This window comes from Gossypium arboreum, chromosome 10 (genome assembly GCF_025698485.1).
Source record: "Gossypium arboreum isolate Shixiya-1 chromosome 10, ASM2569848v2, whole genome shotgun sequence".
Classification (NCBI taxonomy): Eukaryota; Viridiplantae; Streptophyta; class Magnoliopsida; order Malvales; family Malvaceae; genus Gossypium; species Gossypium arboreum.
In genome coordinates, this window is record NC_069079.1 from 227,105 (window position 1) to 245,071 (window position 17,967).

The 17,967-nt window shown below is 33.0% G+C and overlaps 3 protein-coding genes across 6 annotated transcripts; 2 read left to right on the forward strand and 1 right to left on the reverse strand.

Moving 5' to 3' along the window:
• Positions 1-396: 396 nt before the first annotated feature.
• Positions 397-6,016, reverse strand: LOC108489718 (uncharacterized). Of its 3 annotated transcripts, none has more exons than XM_017794428.2 (8): positions 5,190-6,016; positions 5,009-5,114; positions 3,629-3,721; positions 3,343-3,538; positions 1,818-1,996; positions 1,348-1,595; positions 964-1,136; positions 397-775 (listed from the first exon to the last, which is right to left on the reverse strand). In XM_017794428.2, the coding sequence occupies exons 1-8, from the start codon at positions 5,539-5,541 to the stop codon at positions 710-712; spliced, it is 1,413 nt and encodes a 470-aa protein (XP_017649917.1). In that variant the 5' UTR covers positions 5,542-6,016; the 3' UTR covers positions 397-709. The 3 variants fall into 3 exon arrangements, with proteins under 3 accessions (XP_017649917.1, XP_017649916.1, XP_052876387.1); XM_017794427.2 differs by having other exon boundaries at positions 397-764; positions 5,190-6,012; XM_053020427.1 differs by having other exon boundaries at positions 397-764; positions 3,629-3,713; positions 5,190-5,441.
• Positions 6,017-7,584: 1,568 nt separating this feature from the next.
• On the forward strand, positions 7,585-10,366 carry LOC108486975 (uncharacterized). 2 transcript variants are annotated; one of them, XM_053020533.1, is made up of 3 exons: positions 7,585-8,040; positions 8,446-8,552; positions 8,692-9,377. In XM_053020533.1, exons 1-2 carry the CDS (start codon positions 7,662-7,664, stop codon positions 8,526-8,528), a joined length of 462 nt encoding a protein of 153 aa, XP_052876493.1. In that variant the 5' UTR covers positions 7,585-7,661; the 3' UTR covers positions 8,529-8,552; positions 8,692-9,377. The 2 variants fall into 2 exon arrangements, with proteins under 2 accessions (XP_052876493.1, XP_017646632.1); XM_017791143.2 differs by lacking the exon at positions 8,446-8,552 and adding an exon at positions 9,952-10,366 and having other exon boundaries at positions 7,587-8,040; positions 9,343-9,446.
• Positions 10,367-11,258: 892 nt separating this feature from the next.
• Positions 11,259-17,933, forward strand: LOC108487011 (kelch repeat-containing protein At3g27220). Its single transcript, XM_017791204.2, has 7 exons — positions 11,259-11,703; positions 11,788-11,970; positions 13,387-13,616; positions 14,454-14,624; positions 15,412-15,517; positions 16,500-16,706; positions 17,481-17,933. Exons 1-7 carry the CDS (start codon positions 11,473-11,475, stop codon positions 17,649-17,651), a joined length of 1,299 nt encoding a protein of 432 aa, XP_017646693.1. The 5' UTR covers positions 11,259-11,472; the 3' UTR covers positions 17,652-17,933.
• The last annotated feature ends 34 nt before the right edge of the window (positions 17,934-17,967 follow it).

The following is a 17,967-nucleotide window of genomic DNA, read 5'->3' on the forward strand; positions in this document are numbered from 1 at the left end:
CAAATATGTATAATATCAACATTAAATAGCTCATATATCAGTCCCGTAATAATTTTTTATTTTTCATTTTATTTTTACAAATTAGAACTTCATTTTAAATAGTTCATAAAAAGTTTAAGGTGCTTTTATAAATATCTTTTAAAAATAAATTTTCAAGTAACCAACCAATAGACAATAACTTTTATATGGCATTTTTAGAAAAATATTTTTATATAGAGTTTTTAGAAAATGTTTATTTTAAATCATTAAAAATTATAATTAATTATAAATTAAATGAAAATGAAATTTCAATTTTTTACTCCGAACCCTACTTGTTAATCTGATATGTATCCAAATAAGTTGATAAAAGAGCAAGTGAAGTATATTTCAACCCTTGTTAATTTTTTGAAAGGAAAATCCGAAACAATCTTGTGAATGAAATAAATAGATGAGAACATATTTTCCGTGGTTAACAAAACTACAAGAATTTAATTCAATGGGAACTTAGGCAAATACATAATATAATTATCTAACCATGCTATTATCATAAATCATCTCTTCTATGGAGTACAACTTCAAAATCTCCTCCCACCGCATCATTACAAGGATTTGATCGCATCCCATAATTAAGTGAAAGGGTAGAAATTCGAAAAGAGCAAGCTGCCGAGAAGGATATAAGCAAAACAATATACCCATATCATATATCCCCATTTCTTATGAGATGTCATTATCAACGAAGCAAACCAATATAGAGACGGACTGGCTGACAAGAAACGTGTTGCCACCTGTCAATCACCTAATTTTTTTAGATGTTAAATACGAAGCTACCTTTCGCTATACTTACTAAATACTGACTTGCTAAAATGTGATGCAAAAATGTAAAGCAAGAATAGAAACGAGGAACGAAAAAGTTCAACGTTTTCATACTTCTTATTCTTTCTATGAGCCATGCAAATCGATAATGTTATAGGGGAAGAAACTAACCTGGACATGCATCACAAAAAATGCTGTAGCTGCCATGAAGCCAACCTGTAGGATAAATGGGAGAACGAAAGCAGATGTATATCCTAGCTTCTCTAATGATCCATGAACCGTTCTGCCCTCGGCAAGATCCTCTCCTTGGCTTATTTTCTTCCTCGATTTAAGATTATGATTTTCTGTCACAACGATAATAATTGCTTTAACAGGTTGTCGAACTGTTCCCACAATTTTTTTTTCATATAACATTTTGTAAGAGAGAGATTTCAGCACACAAGCAGAAACAAACACAAACACAATATAGTACTAAAACCACCAATCCAACAGCCATGCAGAGAAATATGCGGCGGCATTCATAATTCACCAGCCATTTGTTTTCGAAAGTAATACCTTGCTTCCTAGAAGAATATTTCTCTGAAAATTGGGTGTCGTTTGATCTTTGTGGTTTCTGAGAAGAAAAAATTACTGCCATGGAACTTTTCTCCTCAACTGAAGCTTGAAAACCCAATGATCGAACTATTTCAGGTCTTGACTTCACATAATAGAAGATTGAACAAACTACCAAAGACAGTATTGGAGATGCCAATAGAAAGTTTGGCAGTTGTTTAAATCTGAAGTATCTCAAGAATCCCACTCCCCTAGAATATAAGTAAAACACAAAAGCATGCATCTGAGAAACCGATCACAACAAAATCTAATCGGTATAAAATTTGAAAGCTAAAAAGTAGATTCCAATACATTAATGATTTCCTGTAAGCAGGATTATTTAAACTAGCACCTAGAGAACTTGATAATTACTAACATACCATGTATGAATAAAATGCAATAAATGGTATACAATGACCAGCAAAAGAACATACCAATAATGACTTTGAATGTAATTGTATAGCAAAGGTATTCTTGCTTTACACCAAGGCCTCATTTCATCGGAAGAACGTCCTAGACACATATTGTAGTAGCCATATGCTTGAAAAGAAATAAAGGGAACAAAAATGCAGATACAACGCAGTGCTCCACTTATAAGAATCCACAATGCCAACTAGCACGGAAATAGAAAGTTGTTTATGAAACCATACATTTGTTTAAAAAGTTTGTTCACTGTACTCTTAAAGTGAAACTTTTAAACTCTACAACTGAAATATGCCATGTCTATTATTTTTAATTTATTTTTAATATGCCTTAAAAAGGGAATGTAACAACTCTCTAACTGCCTTGGTGGAATAAAAAAACTCCAGCAGCGGTGCATAATAGAATATTCCTTCTCACAAATCAATGTTTGATGCAAAATCACATACCATAATAGAAAGCTAAAAAATGGTATTATATTAATTCGCTCAATATTAATAAATGATTAACTAACTAACTAACAAACAAACTAACAAACTAACTAATATATCCACTTTGGCATAAGCAAAATGATCCCACACCCATTGAAGACAATTAAGGAAACAAGATAGACATGCACAAAAGATACCTGCAAATGCCCTTGTGGGAACATGTGTAAATGGAAAATACATGAAGACCAAAAAAACATGAATCAAAACAAAAAAATGCCCTCATGTTTACTGAACTAACTTATTATATGATATCAAAAAAACATGTACTGCAATGTAAAACATAAAGCCAATAATAGTTATTGGTTGGCTGAAAAAAATAAAAATACGTATTGGAAAAAAAAAATTTCCATTTCATTTCTTTAAGGACTAAACGGTGCAAACTAAAACTGGCAACTAGGCATGAATACAATTGAAGATTAAATGTTTGTGCTTCCTTTCAAGAATGTCCCAAAATTGTCTACTTTCTTTTAAAACATAAAAAAAAAAAAACTGTTACTTCCTCTATATCCTATTAAAATTTCTGGATTGATCTTTTACTTTTATCAATTGAAACCTTAACACTAAGGCAAAATTCACTTCGTAATCTGCATACAAGGTCCAATTGCACATTGAATTTAAGATTAAGAAAATTTATATAATTACTAAGAAATGAGGCAGCTGTGATAGAAGATCAGCTTTACAATTAAAAAAAAGAGGAAGAAGCAAACAAATTAAAGGAAGAGTTATAGAGCATAAAAAATAGACAGTTGCAAGCTGAATATGAAATTTAGTTACCTAACTATCTCATTGACAGCATGATATTAGACTAAGGTTTTGAGTTTAATTCCATTAACTATACCCCATTTCCACTAATGTCTTCACCTAGGAATGGGATTTATGTACAATGCTTCCGCAGCCCATTAAACATCAATTGAAGATAAAACCATTAATAAGCAGTCAAATAACTGAAATCTAGCCCTTTCAGCATTGCCTTAAGGATGAAGCCTTGTGGGAAAATAAACACAACCTGCAAATAGAGCATTATAACCTGAGAAAATGAGAAACTTACAAAAGCACGCTTTTTCAGATAAAAAGCATCATAAGCCTGATGCATTGCCTGAAACCCAAAATAACCAGCATTGAGCACTCCATTAGATCTTGCAAAACCAGAAAGAGCAAGCCAAAGCACCGCAATATTATTTGCACGAGATAGTAAATAGTAGCATCCACCAACTGAAAACAAGGCATACAAGCTCTCAGAATATCTGCAATCACAAGAAAACACAAAAAAGATAATCCACAATCTACTTCACCCTCTGAAAATCAACATAAGAAGAAAGAAATGAGAACACTACATTGATGAGTAGAATATGGACGCCGGATTAAAGCAAAACAAAACGGAAGCCTGCAATGCAGCATTGGGGTCCTTCAAAATAATTACTGAAAGCCTGTTAGAGCAAAAGCATGAGGAGAATAGTCATAAGTTAAATAAAATATCATGATTCTCCATAAATCTAGAATGCAGAGCAACATCACAGGAACTTTAAAAAAAAGTAACAGCAAGACAATTATATCTTGTTCCATAAAATAGGGCTTAATGCGACAATGGAAATTGTTAAAATGTACCAACTTTAAGATAAAACAAATAATAAAAAAGTTAGCATTAAACATCACAAAATTAAATCATAATTGCATAAGATGCCCATATTCAGGCCAATCTCACTACCAAGAAGATAAGACCGTCTCAAAATATGACTCGAGACATTGTGACTTGTCCAATTAAGATTGATTTTATATAGTATCCCATATGCCAAAACCTCAACTTTAAATGTAGAAAATCCATCTTGATAACATAATAAACAGGCAATCATTACAAAATTTTCAAATTTTCATTCCAAATGGAAGGAGAGATGTGGAACTCCTCTTAAGAATATATGAATTCATAAAACTGAAATCAGATATTAAATTCACATATTTAATTTTTTTTATGAGAAAAATGCCAGCTCCACCCCTTCAAATTCATGAATAACAAGGGAAGTACTAAGTAATCAAAGCAACACTACTTGAGATGGCTTCTCTTTATATGTTAGTTGAAACCTCAGAAGTTTGCTAGTATTTACGGCTGATCTTAGTGCTTGATATGGTCAAGGACTGCTCCCATTGAAGAATAATAGATTTACATTAAGAAAGAAGGCAGAGATTTGGTTGAAAGAAAATTTTGGCACTTTATAACAGCGGCATCATCTACGACAGATATTCCTTTCCTAAAATATGCTATCTTAATTAGTCCAACTTTACCAATGCCAATTTCCGATCATCTTTCAGGAAAACAATACAACACCTGCATTTATACTAAACTAGTTATTGCTATCACACAAGAGTCAAAAACTAGTTATCACCTACATGTCACATGTACACTTCAATTTGCTTGTTTAGAACACTGAAAACTTTCAAAGAATAAACCTTCCCTATTCTTATATCAATTTAAAAACTATAAGAGACGGTATAAATGGACACGCCCAAAATAAAAAAGGCCAATCATAAGGGATTATTATGATATATGATACTACTAAACCTAATACTTAGTAGCACGACTGAGCATTTGGTTCAATGGCGGGTGCACCTAATCCTTGAACTAATAAGCAAAAACATTTAGTACTTCCCAACACAAACCAATTAATAAAAATAATATCAAAAACATTTCTGGGATCGAGTAGCTGGAAATGAAAATTCACCTGTAAAGGTAAATGGCCGTGAAAATAAACGCCACATTGCAAACAACATAACCAGACAGCGCCAACACTGCCCTATAACCGATAATCGGAACCAATGGCGCGAAAACTGCAATGTTACAGCACAAATTTTAACCAAAAAAAATCCCAAACAAATACACCTCCAATTCTTCAAATAACGGACCTGTTTGTGAGAAGACAAAAATACAAGCAGGCAATAAGGGCAGAAACGCGTAGAACTGCTCGTATTCATACCCGCACTGAGCGATCCGGACGAAATAAACGCTGTCCCAAACGACACCATTCTCGATGGCAGAACCGAGAGAAGGGAGAAGAGGTGGAGGAAGAGGGGGAGAAGGATTACGGAGGCAATTTGGGTTGAGAGGCGCGGAGGTGTCGTAAGGGGCGAGAAGGGTGCGCCATAAGATAGAAAGGATTAAAAGAACAAATCTAGAGAAAATGGCGGCTTTCAGCACTTTGGATTGGTGGGAACTGTTGAGAAGCTCCAATGGCGATTTTGAATATCCTGTTGGCATTTTTGACCTTTACAAGGATTTCTGTATATAGTGAAGGAAACGAGAGAGGAGATTTGAAGAATTAGAGATTTGTTTAAAGTTTGCGCGAATATAATCTTACTAAACTTCCGTGCGGTGGGTCTTGCGCTGCCGTGTTTTGCTTCCTCGGTTCTCCTCAAGCGAAGTCCCCTTCCATGTTTCTTGGCCGCTGCACTTAGTTTCTCCAGTTGGCAACGTCGGCGGCGCTTCGGATCTGTTTCTTGGCATCCGAGTGTTTATTGAGGGCAGCTTCTTTGCTCGTTTTGTCTTTCTTTCTCCTGTATGTGGGAGCTGCCGGTTTTATGCTTTAACTGGAAACCCGTTTTTCTCTAAAAAAAAAAAAAGGAATCTAAAATTAAGGTAAAAATACCTTTTTATTACCTCTCGATTTTGATGTTTAGCAAAGGCAATTAACCCATATTTTTCATCAATTATAATAATAAATTTAATTCCAGTACACCCTTCGAACTAATGGACATATCTTAATTATATATAGGTAAAAGTATTACCAAGGTTTATATATAAAGAATCAGATTATATATATATATTTTTTACTAGAAAATAATAAATTAACTATTATATATTAGATTAAATAATAAACTAATAATTTTATTAAAACTTTGGTCCATTTCCATTATTTAAAATTGGTATCATTAATAAAATAATTAGATAGTTTTTAATAATAGAAAACTATAAATGAATATATTTTTTATAATGAAAGGAGTAAATCAAATGCTTTTAGATAAAATAAGTTTTACATGTGATGCACCGAATTTATCTCGCAATAATAATTTCCTAACAAGAAAGTTAGAGAACTCAAAAGAAAGTAAATTTGATATGTAGTTACCTTTTGGCCTTAATAATACGTCGTATGAGTGTCATTTAATAAATATCTACAGAATTTTCTAATGTTATTTCAATTGAATTAAAGCAGCCACTCTCAACAATAATCTTACTATAGTTCATTAATCGAGTCACTTCTAAACCAATTAAAATAGCCCATAGCTCGAACTTTAAACCGAAGCCCCTTCTAACATATTTCCTAAAGCATTCTACCTTGCATACAATCTAATCAGGCCTACTTGAAATATGTTGAAAAATAAATTCATTCCTATTTTTTCGTAGCATCTAGCACAAGACAAAAAAGAGTCCCGCGTGAGCATCATCTCCACAAAAATCGTCATTCAAGTTGGTAATTATCCAATTCAAAATATCTAAATTAAAGGAGTGAGACAAATAATTCGGGTTATTACCTTTTCCCATACTTTAATTGCAATAGAACAATCATGCAAAGTATGAATAATTGTTTCTTGATTGTCCCCACACATGGTGCAGTTCCTTGTAGGAGACAAATTTCTTTTATTCCTTTCAAAGTTTGTTAAGAGCTTACGGTATATAACTATCTAGAGAAAATGTTTGATTCTTGATGGTAGATTAGTCTTTTAAATTCCCCTCCAAATCTTATTCCCTGTTTGATTATCTATCCATATTAAATTATTATACGCCGTTTTAATAGAGAATTTTTCAGCTCTATGAGGTTGTCAAAGATAATTGGCTGAGAGAAATGGATAAATTTTTAATAGAATGATTAGTTTACTTTTTAATTTAATATACATAAATTAATTTACTTATTTTTTAAGTAAAGAGTATAAAATGTAATTCAACTCTTAATATAAGGACTTATATAATACATTTACAAATGTATATTACATATGTATGTATATTGGTCATATATCTAAACATGTGAAAAATAACATAAATACATCATTCAACAAAAAGAGAACACACTACAAAACTAATTGGTTTTTAAGCACAAGTAAGCATTAAAAAAGAAAAAAATAATCTTTCTTGTATTCGCAACAAATGTGTTGTTTACATACAATTTTACGTAATTTATTTTTTCCACAATTTTTAATTAAAACTTTAATATTGGGCCGGTCCAAATTCAACCTTAAGAGTTAAGACATATAAAATTTATAGAACCGAATCGCGACTCTACCGGCCCATATGTCTCTAAGCTCTATAAGTAGAGGCAGAGCCTGTAACTTTTAATACGTATCTTTGTTCCCTTTTCCCTTTCCCCATTATCCATTCACCGCTTAATGGCTCGTTCACTTTGCCAAACCGTAATCAAGCTACGACCCTTCACCAAACCTTGCACATCTTCCTCTCGTCTCGTTTCGTTGCGAACCCAATCGAGCCAACCCAATCATTTCGATCAGTCCGATGCTTCTTCCGAGTCTTCCTCCGATCCGCTCCTGCGAAAACTCGAAGACGCCATCCATCGGATCATTGTTCGCCGTTCGGCGCCCGATTGGCTCCCTTTCCTACCCGGATCCTCTTATTGGGTCCCGCCTCCCACGTCGCAATCATACGGCCTTGCTCAGATTGTTGAGAAATTGGCTAATCCTTTGACCCCGGAGGAGTCCTTGTCCACCACCACCGTACGAGGTTGGCCTTCTTCCGAGTATTTCATCAAAGGTAATTTCAGTTATCTAATTCTTAGCAATATGAATCCACCTTCTGCCTTTCAATTTTACGGTGGATTTGTATTTTTTTTAAATTTGGGGGAAAAGTTTGCCCTAACATTCAAATTGAATTTCGAGGATCCAATGCTATCAATTGCCCTGTAATTTTAACCTGTTTCCACTTTTCAATTTGATGGTGAACTTGATTATTTTTAAATTTGGGCAAACCCGCAAACTTTTACCCTAATATTCAATTTGATTTCCCAAGGACCTGCCGTTATGCTTATACTATTAAAAAATTTAATAATATAAATACGGTTCCTCTTTGTTGACCAATTCAACCTAGAACGTGGCGTTTTTTTTATTGAGTTATTCGGGTTTGTTCATTCTGACTAGAATATAATTGTTTATTATATAGGTTTATTTAGTTACCGGCATTGGGTATCTTTGAATAAGAGATTTCGCCATTGTTTTAGGCATATTACGGCGGCTGAAAATTAGTGATTGATAACTTGCGATTCATAGGTAAGAACCAGCTTTCTTTTCTTGAGAGAAAATACTATGTGATTGAGAAATTTTTTCTCAATGATGCCTAACTTCACCAGAAGTACGTAAGAAAATATTACTTTCGAACCTTTTGTATCCATTTTTTGACATATTTCAGATATGGGTGCTAAGATAAGACCAGAGACCAGAGAAAGGATCCTCCAAATACATTAAAAAATTTAGGAAAAAGTTGAGTATGCATCTGATACTTACACTTGAGTCTAAATAGCATAGCTTCTTAATTGTCCATTCAGCATTGCTGTGTGCTTTTCTGCATTTATATTACTAGAAAGTTTGAACCGTTAGTTAGCTTTTTCTATGTCTGTTTAGTTGGTGTTCGTTTTTACAACAGTTATGATATTCATAGTAATGGACAAAGGTTTTAGGATTTAAGTTATATGGCTGTCGTGCATGTATCCCTCGTTAGAAAGGGATGAAGAAGACAAAGGTTTCTTCCCTGAATGAATTGCTAAATACTTATGTGCCGAATTTAACATTACAAGAGGACCCCGAGTTTGAGTAACATAGCTTCCGAACTTTCCATTATGCATTGCTGTGTACTTCTTTATTTTTTCTTAAAAAATTGTGGGTGCTATCAATAGAAAACTTGAAGGGTCATTGCTGTTCCAATGTTCATTATATGTAAGGATGGACAAATCTTGAATGGTCATTGTCTGAGAATGAGATTATTCCGGGAACCTGTATAAGATCAATATTCTTTTTTTTAAATGCTCATCTGCATAATATAATTTTCTTTACAATGTTACAGGTGGATCCCCCCATCCGGTGGAGGTAGAGATGAAATCGAATGCTTCATCTAAATCCGAGGAAGAAGGATGAAACCATTCTCATTGCACTAATAAGAGCATCTGGGTGAGTTATAATTTGCATCTCGCATTAATCAACATGAGTATCGTTAATTTTTTCTCTTCTGGTTTTTCTATATACTTGGGTGTCCGGAAATATCCCTGATAATGGTACTTAAGAAAAATGAATAATAGGAATAACATAGTTTTGCGTCTATACAATTTGATGAAGTTTATTGATGGTTAAAATGTCATAAGTCCTTGTTATTTTCATAAATTTAGAATTTAGTCTTTTTACTTTTCAGATTTTAAAATTTAGGTTCAACTGTTAATGTTGATCATAATATTATTTTTTTAGTTGCATGAGTATTTATATATATTTCACAAGATCTCACCAGCAAATTTAATTAAAATTTTTTAATAGGGTTAATAATTGGACTTGGAATTTGGAATCTGAAATATCAAGGGAGGGGAACTAAATTCTAAATTTATGAAAGAGTAGAGGGGACTTATGGCATATTTTAACCTTTATTGATTTATCAATTTTAAAGTCGAATTGGGGGACTTTGCAGGCTCAATAAGAAGTAGATTTGTTGACGAGGAGAGCTTTTTCAGTCAAGATTGGAGGAGCTGTACAGATGCAATATAAAAATGGAACTGAAATAAAAACCTTCTTTTTTCCTTTTCATTTTAACAGCTAAAATATGATATGTATTTTATGATGTATTATTAAAGAGATGATTAGATGTTATAAGTTTAGATTATTTGAGCATCGTCACTCCATGTTAAGCCTGTGCTTTGGCATTATATTCCAGCTTTTTCTACGTGTAAATATTTTAAAAAAAAAATGGTGTGAATATGGATTGTATTTGTAAGATTCTCCATTTCACTTTCTTCAATTGCTATGTCCAAATGTCTAGAAGAAAACATGTAAAAGTATTTTTATAGTAAAAAGGAAACAGATGTGTTTGGACTTTGCATGTTGAATTCATCATGTTTAGACTCTGTGGGTGGTTTAGTATTTTTATTCGATTCAAATAAATTATTCCAATTTGTATTTCTACTAATTAGGTGATTTGGTTAATGAGTTCATCAAAAGCATTAACGCTTATTTCTTCTCATATTAAACTCAAAACTTTAACCATTCTCTCTTCTAATGGAAATGTTATTTAGGATATATTTAACTTAACAACATTAAACTAGCAATCGACGATTGAAGTTCTAACGATTAATATTGATTCACAAATATGTTACATTTAAAAACAGAATTAAGAGTTTTTCATTGGTTGAGACAGACTGTGCGAATAAAAAGGCTTTATAATCTTTTGGGTGCAGTTTATCCATTTTTATACCATAATTAATTAAGGATGAAGTAACATTTAGTCTATGAGTTTTTGCAATTTTTCTTATTTTGGTCTCCGAATTTTTTTATTTATATTAATTGCTGAACTTAACAATTTTTTTTCAATTTTGTTAGTACCAAAATTGATAAAGAAAAACTTTTGAGTTTAAAGATTAATATCGACAAAAAAATTTAAGGATTAAGTTGAGAAAATTTTCTAAGTTCAAAGATTAAATATTATTTTATTCCATTAAATAAAACATTAAGGTAGAAGACTTTTTAGCCCTCTAAATTTTTAATGCTGAGTAATTAAGAATTATCAAAATGGTATCGCTTTAATAAATTGGTTATAATATTAATATATTTTATTAATTTAGTTTTAATTTAATAAATTTAATTTACAATATTTATATAAAATATATAAATATTGAAGGTTGAATATTTCTTATATGCATCAAAATTATGTAAAATCTCGAATAATTAATGAATAATATTAAGTTAATGCTGTAAAATATATTCGATTAACTTTTTACTTGAATTCTACATATTCTACAAATCTGACTCAATTCAAACGAGCCCAGTTACATATACACGTATTTATCAGATCTAAAAAATCAAATTGAATTCAAGAAAAATTGAACTCGTATATATTTTTGTCAATCCTAATTTAACGTCGGTGTAAGAAAGGGATTGGATTCTGCAATTTGCAGCGACTTAGCAAAAAAGGAAAAAAGAAAAAAAAAAGGATGCGATGGTGAGGCTAACAGGGAAGCAGCAGCATACACCGGGAACAATAAGATTTCTGTTGATATGCATTGGTATCGGTCTTTTATTGATCGGTCTCATTGCCGATATTTTCTGGGCTTCATCTTCTCGTTTCAAGCTTTCATCTCTTTCGATTTCTCATTCATCTGATTTTCCCGCTACATTTCCGTTAATGTTCACTGAGCCTCTTAATTCGTCGGCAAACCAAAAACCCAAGGTGAAAAACACTCTTTTTGTTGTTTCGGTGGTGGAAATGCAGATTCGATTCGATTTTAAACTGTTTTTTTGGTGTTTTTTCCAGGAGAAGAATGTTAAAGAAAAGAGTAAAGATGGTAGAGTTTTATCGGCTACTTTTGCTGATTTGCCTGCTCCTCAACTTAAATGGGAAAAGATGGCGCCTGCTCCTGTTCCTCGTTTAGATGGTGCTGCTATTCAGATTAAGAATCTTCTTTTTGTATTTGCTGGCTATGGTACCATTGATCATGTTAGTAACATATGATTACACTTTCTAGTTTGTTATTATTATTTTGGAGTGCAAATTACTTGATCTACTGAATTTAGAGCTTAGCTTAGCTTAGTTAGTTTATATAATCGTTCTTAAGAGGTGACATGTAGCGGATTTGGGTTCAAATATCAGTACATGCAATCCATTTCCCTACATCTAGGCTGTAGGTAAACCTAACAATTCATGTATCCTATCGCTTTTGTGCATTTTGCTGTGTCATAATCGTATCTTTGTGTATTTTGTCGTGCTTGGATTGTTAGTAAGACACAAACCACCCTTTCTAAATTCTCCAGTACTATATACTGATGTAATAAGCCTAGAAATTGTTATTATGGTTTACTGGATTCGGAGGTTAGCGCTGTTAGTTCATGTAGTCATTCTTAAGTGGTATATATAGGTCTGGGTTTGAATCTCTCTACATGCAACCTCATCTCCAGGCTGTACGGAGACCTGACAATTCATGTATTTTGCTGTGTCATCATTGTGCCTTCATGTATTTTGTTGTGTTACTCTTGATCGTGTCTTCATATAGTTTGTTGTGCATTACCCTTGATTGTATCTTCCTTAATCAATGGATATGGAACCATTGATTATGTTAGTTACATACTACTACCCTTTCTATGTTCCTCAGTATCATATGCTAATGTATTAGCCTTCCCTTTCTTGTTATTTCTTTTTACTTTTGAGACATGAAACTAATAAGCATTGCGATTGTTACTACTTTTGGAGTGCAAAAAACATGATTTACTTAATTTGTAGCTTAGTTAAGTTAGATCAATGGAGGCATTCTTAAGAGAGTTGTATATGGTAGGTTTGGGGTTGAATCTGAAAATATAAAATCCCTTTCCCTATGATCAGGCTATAACTGGACTTGATATGTCATGTTCATGTGTTTTGTAGTGTCATAATTGTGTGTTTATGTATGCATCGTAATCATGTTTAAGGTATTGTATATTTTATATAAATTTTGATACGTTAATAACTCATAATGTATAAATATTAAGACATTTTTGCATCTATGTCATGTTTATGTTATTTATATTGCTCCAACTCTTCATTTTGCTTGAAGTGTCTGTGTCTGGCACCGATATCGGACTCATTTTTGGAAATGGGTATAGAGCTATGACCCTCCAAATACATGGAAAAATTTAGAAAATTTAAACGTAGTAAAATTGTCACAAGCTATGTTCCTTGGCCTTGGATGTGACTGTCGGAACATATCCTGTGACGATTTTACCAAGTTCTTTGATTTCATTCATATTTGCAGTCCTATTGTGATAGTGTTTCCTTGGAGGAACTAATCTGCATTTTCAAGTTCTTATATGGTGATTTTTAAGCACGTATTTATGTTAAATAGAGTTATAGTTCTCACTCATTTCTGTTTTACTTCCTTAGGTGCATTCACATGTTGATATATACAATTTTACGGATAATACATGGGGAGGAAGATTTGATATGCCAAAAGAAATGGCACACTCACATTTAGGCATGGTGACGGATGGGCGATACATTTACATAGTCACTGGACAATACGGTCCTCAATGCAGAGGGCCTACAGCTCACACATTTATTCTTGATACTGAAACAAAGAAATGGAGTGACATGCCCCCTTTGCCTGTCCCTAGGTATGTGAATATCTCGAATCATGCTGGAGATGTGTAGTAATACTCTTGGAAGAAACAAGATGGCCTTGCCCCTGAGAAACTGTGGTTGTTTACTTTCAATGTGTTTAATTTATGTCTTGTTTGTAATGCTTTGTGAATTAACTTTTTCTTTGCTTTCGCTTCTGTTGAGTGGGTCCTGAACTTCTCTAGGTGAATATTTGAGTACCAAATAACAAAAGAGATAACGTGTTGCCATTTTCTTTCTGCTTCTTCAATGATCAATTCTTTAGAACAATAAATAGCATTTTTACCGTTAATTTACTAATTCAATCTTTAGAGTTTGTAGTTCAACTTCATTGCTATTTAGCAGTAGATTCTAACAAATAGCTTTGATCTAGTTTATGGCTGTTTCTATATGGTTTCCAATTGTTTCTTCATTGAATTAGCTCCATTGATGGGCTCATGATTAAACTTTGATCATTATGGGCTGGTACCAAGTTTGAGTCTAGACAGGTGGGCCTAATTTTAACAGCTAGAACAGTAACATTGAAATTTGCTTACTCTTTGATGAGATTATATGAACAAATGCCTGAACCTGTCTTTTTGTTTTTAAGAAAAAATTCCTCTTCTTGTTTATGTTGGTTTGTTAACCCAATTTTCTCATTGACGATTCAAACATTATACATCTACTAAACTTAATTCTAGAAAATCTTTTTAGAAACCCAGTCTTTTTCTAACAGTTGATCTGTTGACTCTTCTATGAACTGGAAAAATATTGGTTCTGGGTAATTTCCAGATTTAGCTAGTTTCTCAGTTTAATGGGAAAACGCTCGAGAATGACAGGCCTCATATTTTCAGGTATGCACCAGCCACTCAACTTTGGAGAGGTAGACTTCATGTGATGGGTGGAAGCAAGGAGAATAGGCATACACCCGGATTAGAGCACTGGAGTCTCGCTGTAAAGGATGGGAAAGCGTTAGAAACGGAATGGAGGAATGAAATACCCATTCCACGGGGTGGACCTCATAGGTTTGTCTACACGTTTTCTTTCAATATTGCTTTTCCCCGTCAACAAGTTGACAAATTATGCTTTTGGTGCTGTTTGGGCTTTTGATACATGTTCTTATTACGACGTGATTGTACATTTCAATTATGACTCCATTGCATCTTTTGTTGATTATTTATAGTTTTATACGTTTTTGTATAGTAAAAGCCTGAAAGGATGCGTGTATGCATGCTTAGTTTTTGCGGTTAATCATATCATACATAAAGCTAATGGAGACAATTTTTTATTTAATGACGCCATTACTGCAATTATGCAAATTTTGGCTTAAACTTCAGTTGCTAATGTCCAGGTTACTCGTAATCTAGTGTGGCTATGTGTCACACATTGGTATACTTAAATGTTTTTAAGTTTGTGGAGGGTCATTCGCATACACTCTTGTGCGGATATGTTTTGGAAACAACTATCAGACATGAATACTCCAAGAAAAACGAAGAGTAAGAGCAACGTAAACTGATAGGTTGCTCATATGTTTATTTCTTCATATCTTTAAGCAATTGTACCAATTGAATGAACATAGAACGCTTACCCAATAATGGAAAAGGAAGAGAATGTAAATTCTGTTGGCTTGATTGAAACATTGAAATAGTTGGAACTTTGGAAGTATTGTCCTTGATCATGAAAGACTGATTTAGTTGTATCGTAAGAGCATCTCTTTGTTTTTAATGGCCAAGAGAACTGCAACTTGATTTCAGTTGTGCATTCCTTATATAATCTCACATAAACTTCATCTTTCAAATGTCATTGATGTAGGGCCTGTGTTGTGTTTAAAGATCATCTTTATGTTATTGGCGGTCAAGAGGGTGATTTTATGGCCAAACCTGGATCGCCTATTTTTAAATGCTCTCGAAGGATGGAGGTAAAAGGGCTATTTATGTTTTTCTTTACTGTTCTTTTCATGTGACTTTAATATGGTAGTACATCAATTTATCTAGGTTTGTTTACTTAAAGCATTCTATATCATCTTATCGATGATAGATTGGCTTAAGATCTAAATTAACCAAATTGGAATGGTTTCTAGGTAACTGAAAGCCTTATTAAATTAGTGAACTTAATGTTATTAATGAATGTGTTCTGGTTCTGTTGACAAAATGTTTATTTTTTAAAAGAATTTTGTTCCATTTTACTAAACATGTAAAAATAATGTCTTTAAGAATTTTGTATATGAACATTCTATCCTCTGCAGAATATATAGTTCCTTTATGCATTATGAAGTTCTTTGTTACTTTGAACTTGGGACGCATCTCTGCCTTTTTACGATAGTTTTGATGTTCTCTTGGAGGTCATTAAGATATTAACGGATGGGTGAATGTACGTGAGAGGTCCTTCTATTATAGGGGCCTGATCAAATTAGTCCTTCTACTATTAAATAGATCAGTTTAGTCCCTATACTATTAAAAAGAATCAAATAAGGCCAAATTGGAATAGAGTTAACATTTATTGTTTAACAGAGTTAATATTTTTAAAGTTTTTATGGTTCCGTAAATGAAATTTTTTGTTTGGAATTGAACTGCAATTAATAATAATTTCCAAGATAGTTTTTATACAATAAAAGTTAACTTTGTTACAAGTTGGACTTATTTGATCCTTTTTAATAGTATAGGGAATTGATCCATTTAATAATAGAGGGACTAATTTGATCCAGTCCCTATAATACACCTCCCAGATACTTTAACCTTAATGGATGATTTAAACATTTAATTGTTCTCATTACCAGGTGCATTGAGTTTTCCACTGGTTGTTTAACCTATCTTTTACTAATAAATTTAGTATCAATTGTATCTTTTCTATTAATATGAATCGAGCCATATATTCAACTTATTTTTCTAATTTTTCTTCAGGTGGTATATAGTGACGTATACATGCTGGATGACGAAATGAAGTGGAAAACGTTACCTCCGATGCCAAAACCAGATTCACATATCGAATTTGCTTGGGCTATTGTTAACAATTCTCTGGTTATTGCTGGAGGCACAACCGAGAAACACCCTATAACAAAAAAGATGATTCTGGTTGGAGAAGTGTTTCAGTTTAATCTAGATACACTGGTATCATCTTCTTATCTTTTGTATGGCTTTATAATAGAAAATTTTCGTATTTTTGCATGTACTTACATACTCACAAGCTTTACATATTTTGCTTCGTGTTGTCTTGTTCATGCACGGTAGTGTTTAGGTATATGCATGTGCATAAGTGTGCAAGTGAGCATGTCTGTGTAATCATGCATGAAAGACCCCAATTTCTGTTCACATGCTGCCGTGTTATTGGATTTTTCTTGTTCATTTTCGAGTGTACTAAACTTCCAAACCTAGTAGTTTTCGGCTTTGACCATCCATTAATGCATGCAAGACTTGAGGAACCTTTTTCTGTTGTTCTTGCATTTGTACGGCTACCTCAATGATGCAGTGTTGGCTCACATGACTGACTATGTTACATTTTGTGTATACTGCTTCAAAATTTGAAACATGATAATAATCTACATGTTGTTCCATTTATGTTAACTCGATTTTGGGACGAATGTCATGCATGGATACATGTTCAGACACGGGTATATTTATTATGTATTTAGAGAATGTTTGGAGGATTATACGAACATGAATGTTTGGAGGATTATACGAACATACTCATGTCTGGTATGGACTTTAAAAATTTGAAGAGTCGAAGCAACGTAGGTTTGCACTAGAAGATCGAGAATCGAGTACTTTTGCGACATTTTAACCTCCAGTTGCCATTGAAGCAGCAACAGATGATTTTAAATATTGTATCGTTTGTTATTTACCTAAGCCATTAAAGCTCTAATATTTGTAATTCTGCTTTTACAGGAGTGGTCTGTGATCGGAAAACTTCCTTACCGAGTGAAGACCACACTTGTCGGATTCTGGCAAGAATATTTGTATTTCACGTCCGGGCAACGAGACAGAGGTCCGGATGATCCGGCACCGAGGAAAGTGATCGGAGAAATGTGGAGAACGAAGTTAAAACTGAACCCGTAATCTTCGGTTACGATACTCGGCTTCCTATCTGATCGATATTCATCTCGAATCGAAATCAAATATCTGTTAAACCTTCTTATGGAAACATTGTTTTATTAATTAGGTTTTTTAGGCAACATTCATCTCTTTTTGGTATAGTTATTACCACTGGAAGACTGTAATAGATAGGCAATTATTTAATATTTGTAATTTTAATTACTTAAAAAGAAAATTAAATTGTTCTTTTTCACGCTTCTTTTAAACTTTTACGAATTTATATATTAACTTTGGTTCAATGTACAATTTGATACATAAATTTTGATTTGATACAATTATA

Excerpts from the sequence above, each read along its gene's own strand:
- LOC108489718 (XM_017794427.2), bottom strand. The coding sequence starts at position 5,541 with ATGCCAACAGGATATTCAAAATCGCCATTGGAGCTTCTCAACAGTTCC. Across the intron at positions 3,539-3,628 it reads TCCATATTCTACTCATCAAT|ATATTCTGAGAGCTTGTATG; the intron begins GTAGTGTTCTCA and ends TTGTGATTGCAG. Across the intron at positions 1,997-3,342 it reads ATCTGAAAAAGCGTGCTTTT|TTGGCATTGTGGATTCTTAT; the intron begins GTAAGTTTCTCA and ends TTTCCGTGCTAG.
- LOC108486975 (XM_053020533.1), top strand. The coding sequence starts at position 7,662 with ATGGCTCGTTCACTTTGCCAAACCGTAATCAAGCTACGACCCTTCACC. Across the intron at positions 8,041-8,445 it reads TTCCGAGTATTTCATCAAAG|GTTTATTTAGTTACCGGCAT; the intron begins GTAATTTCAGTT and ends TTTATTATATAG.
- LOC108487011 (XM_017791204.2), top strand. The coding sequence starts at position 11,473 with ATGGTGAGGCTAACAGGGAAGCAGCAGCATACACCGGGAACAATAAGA. Across the intron at positions 11,971-13,386 it reads GCTATGGTACCATTGATCAT|GTGCATTCACATGTTGATAT; the intron begins GTTAGTAACATA and ends TTACTTCCTTAG. Across the intron at positions 13,617-14,453 it reads CCCCCTTTGCCTGTCCCTAG|GTATGCACCAGCCACTCAAC; the intron begins GTATGTGAATAT and ends TCATATTTTCAG.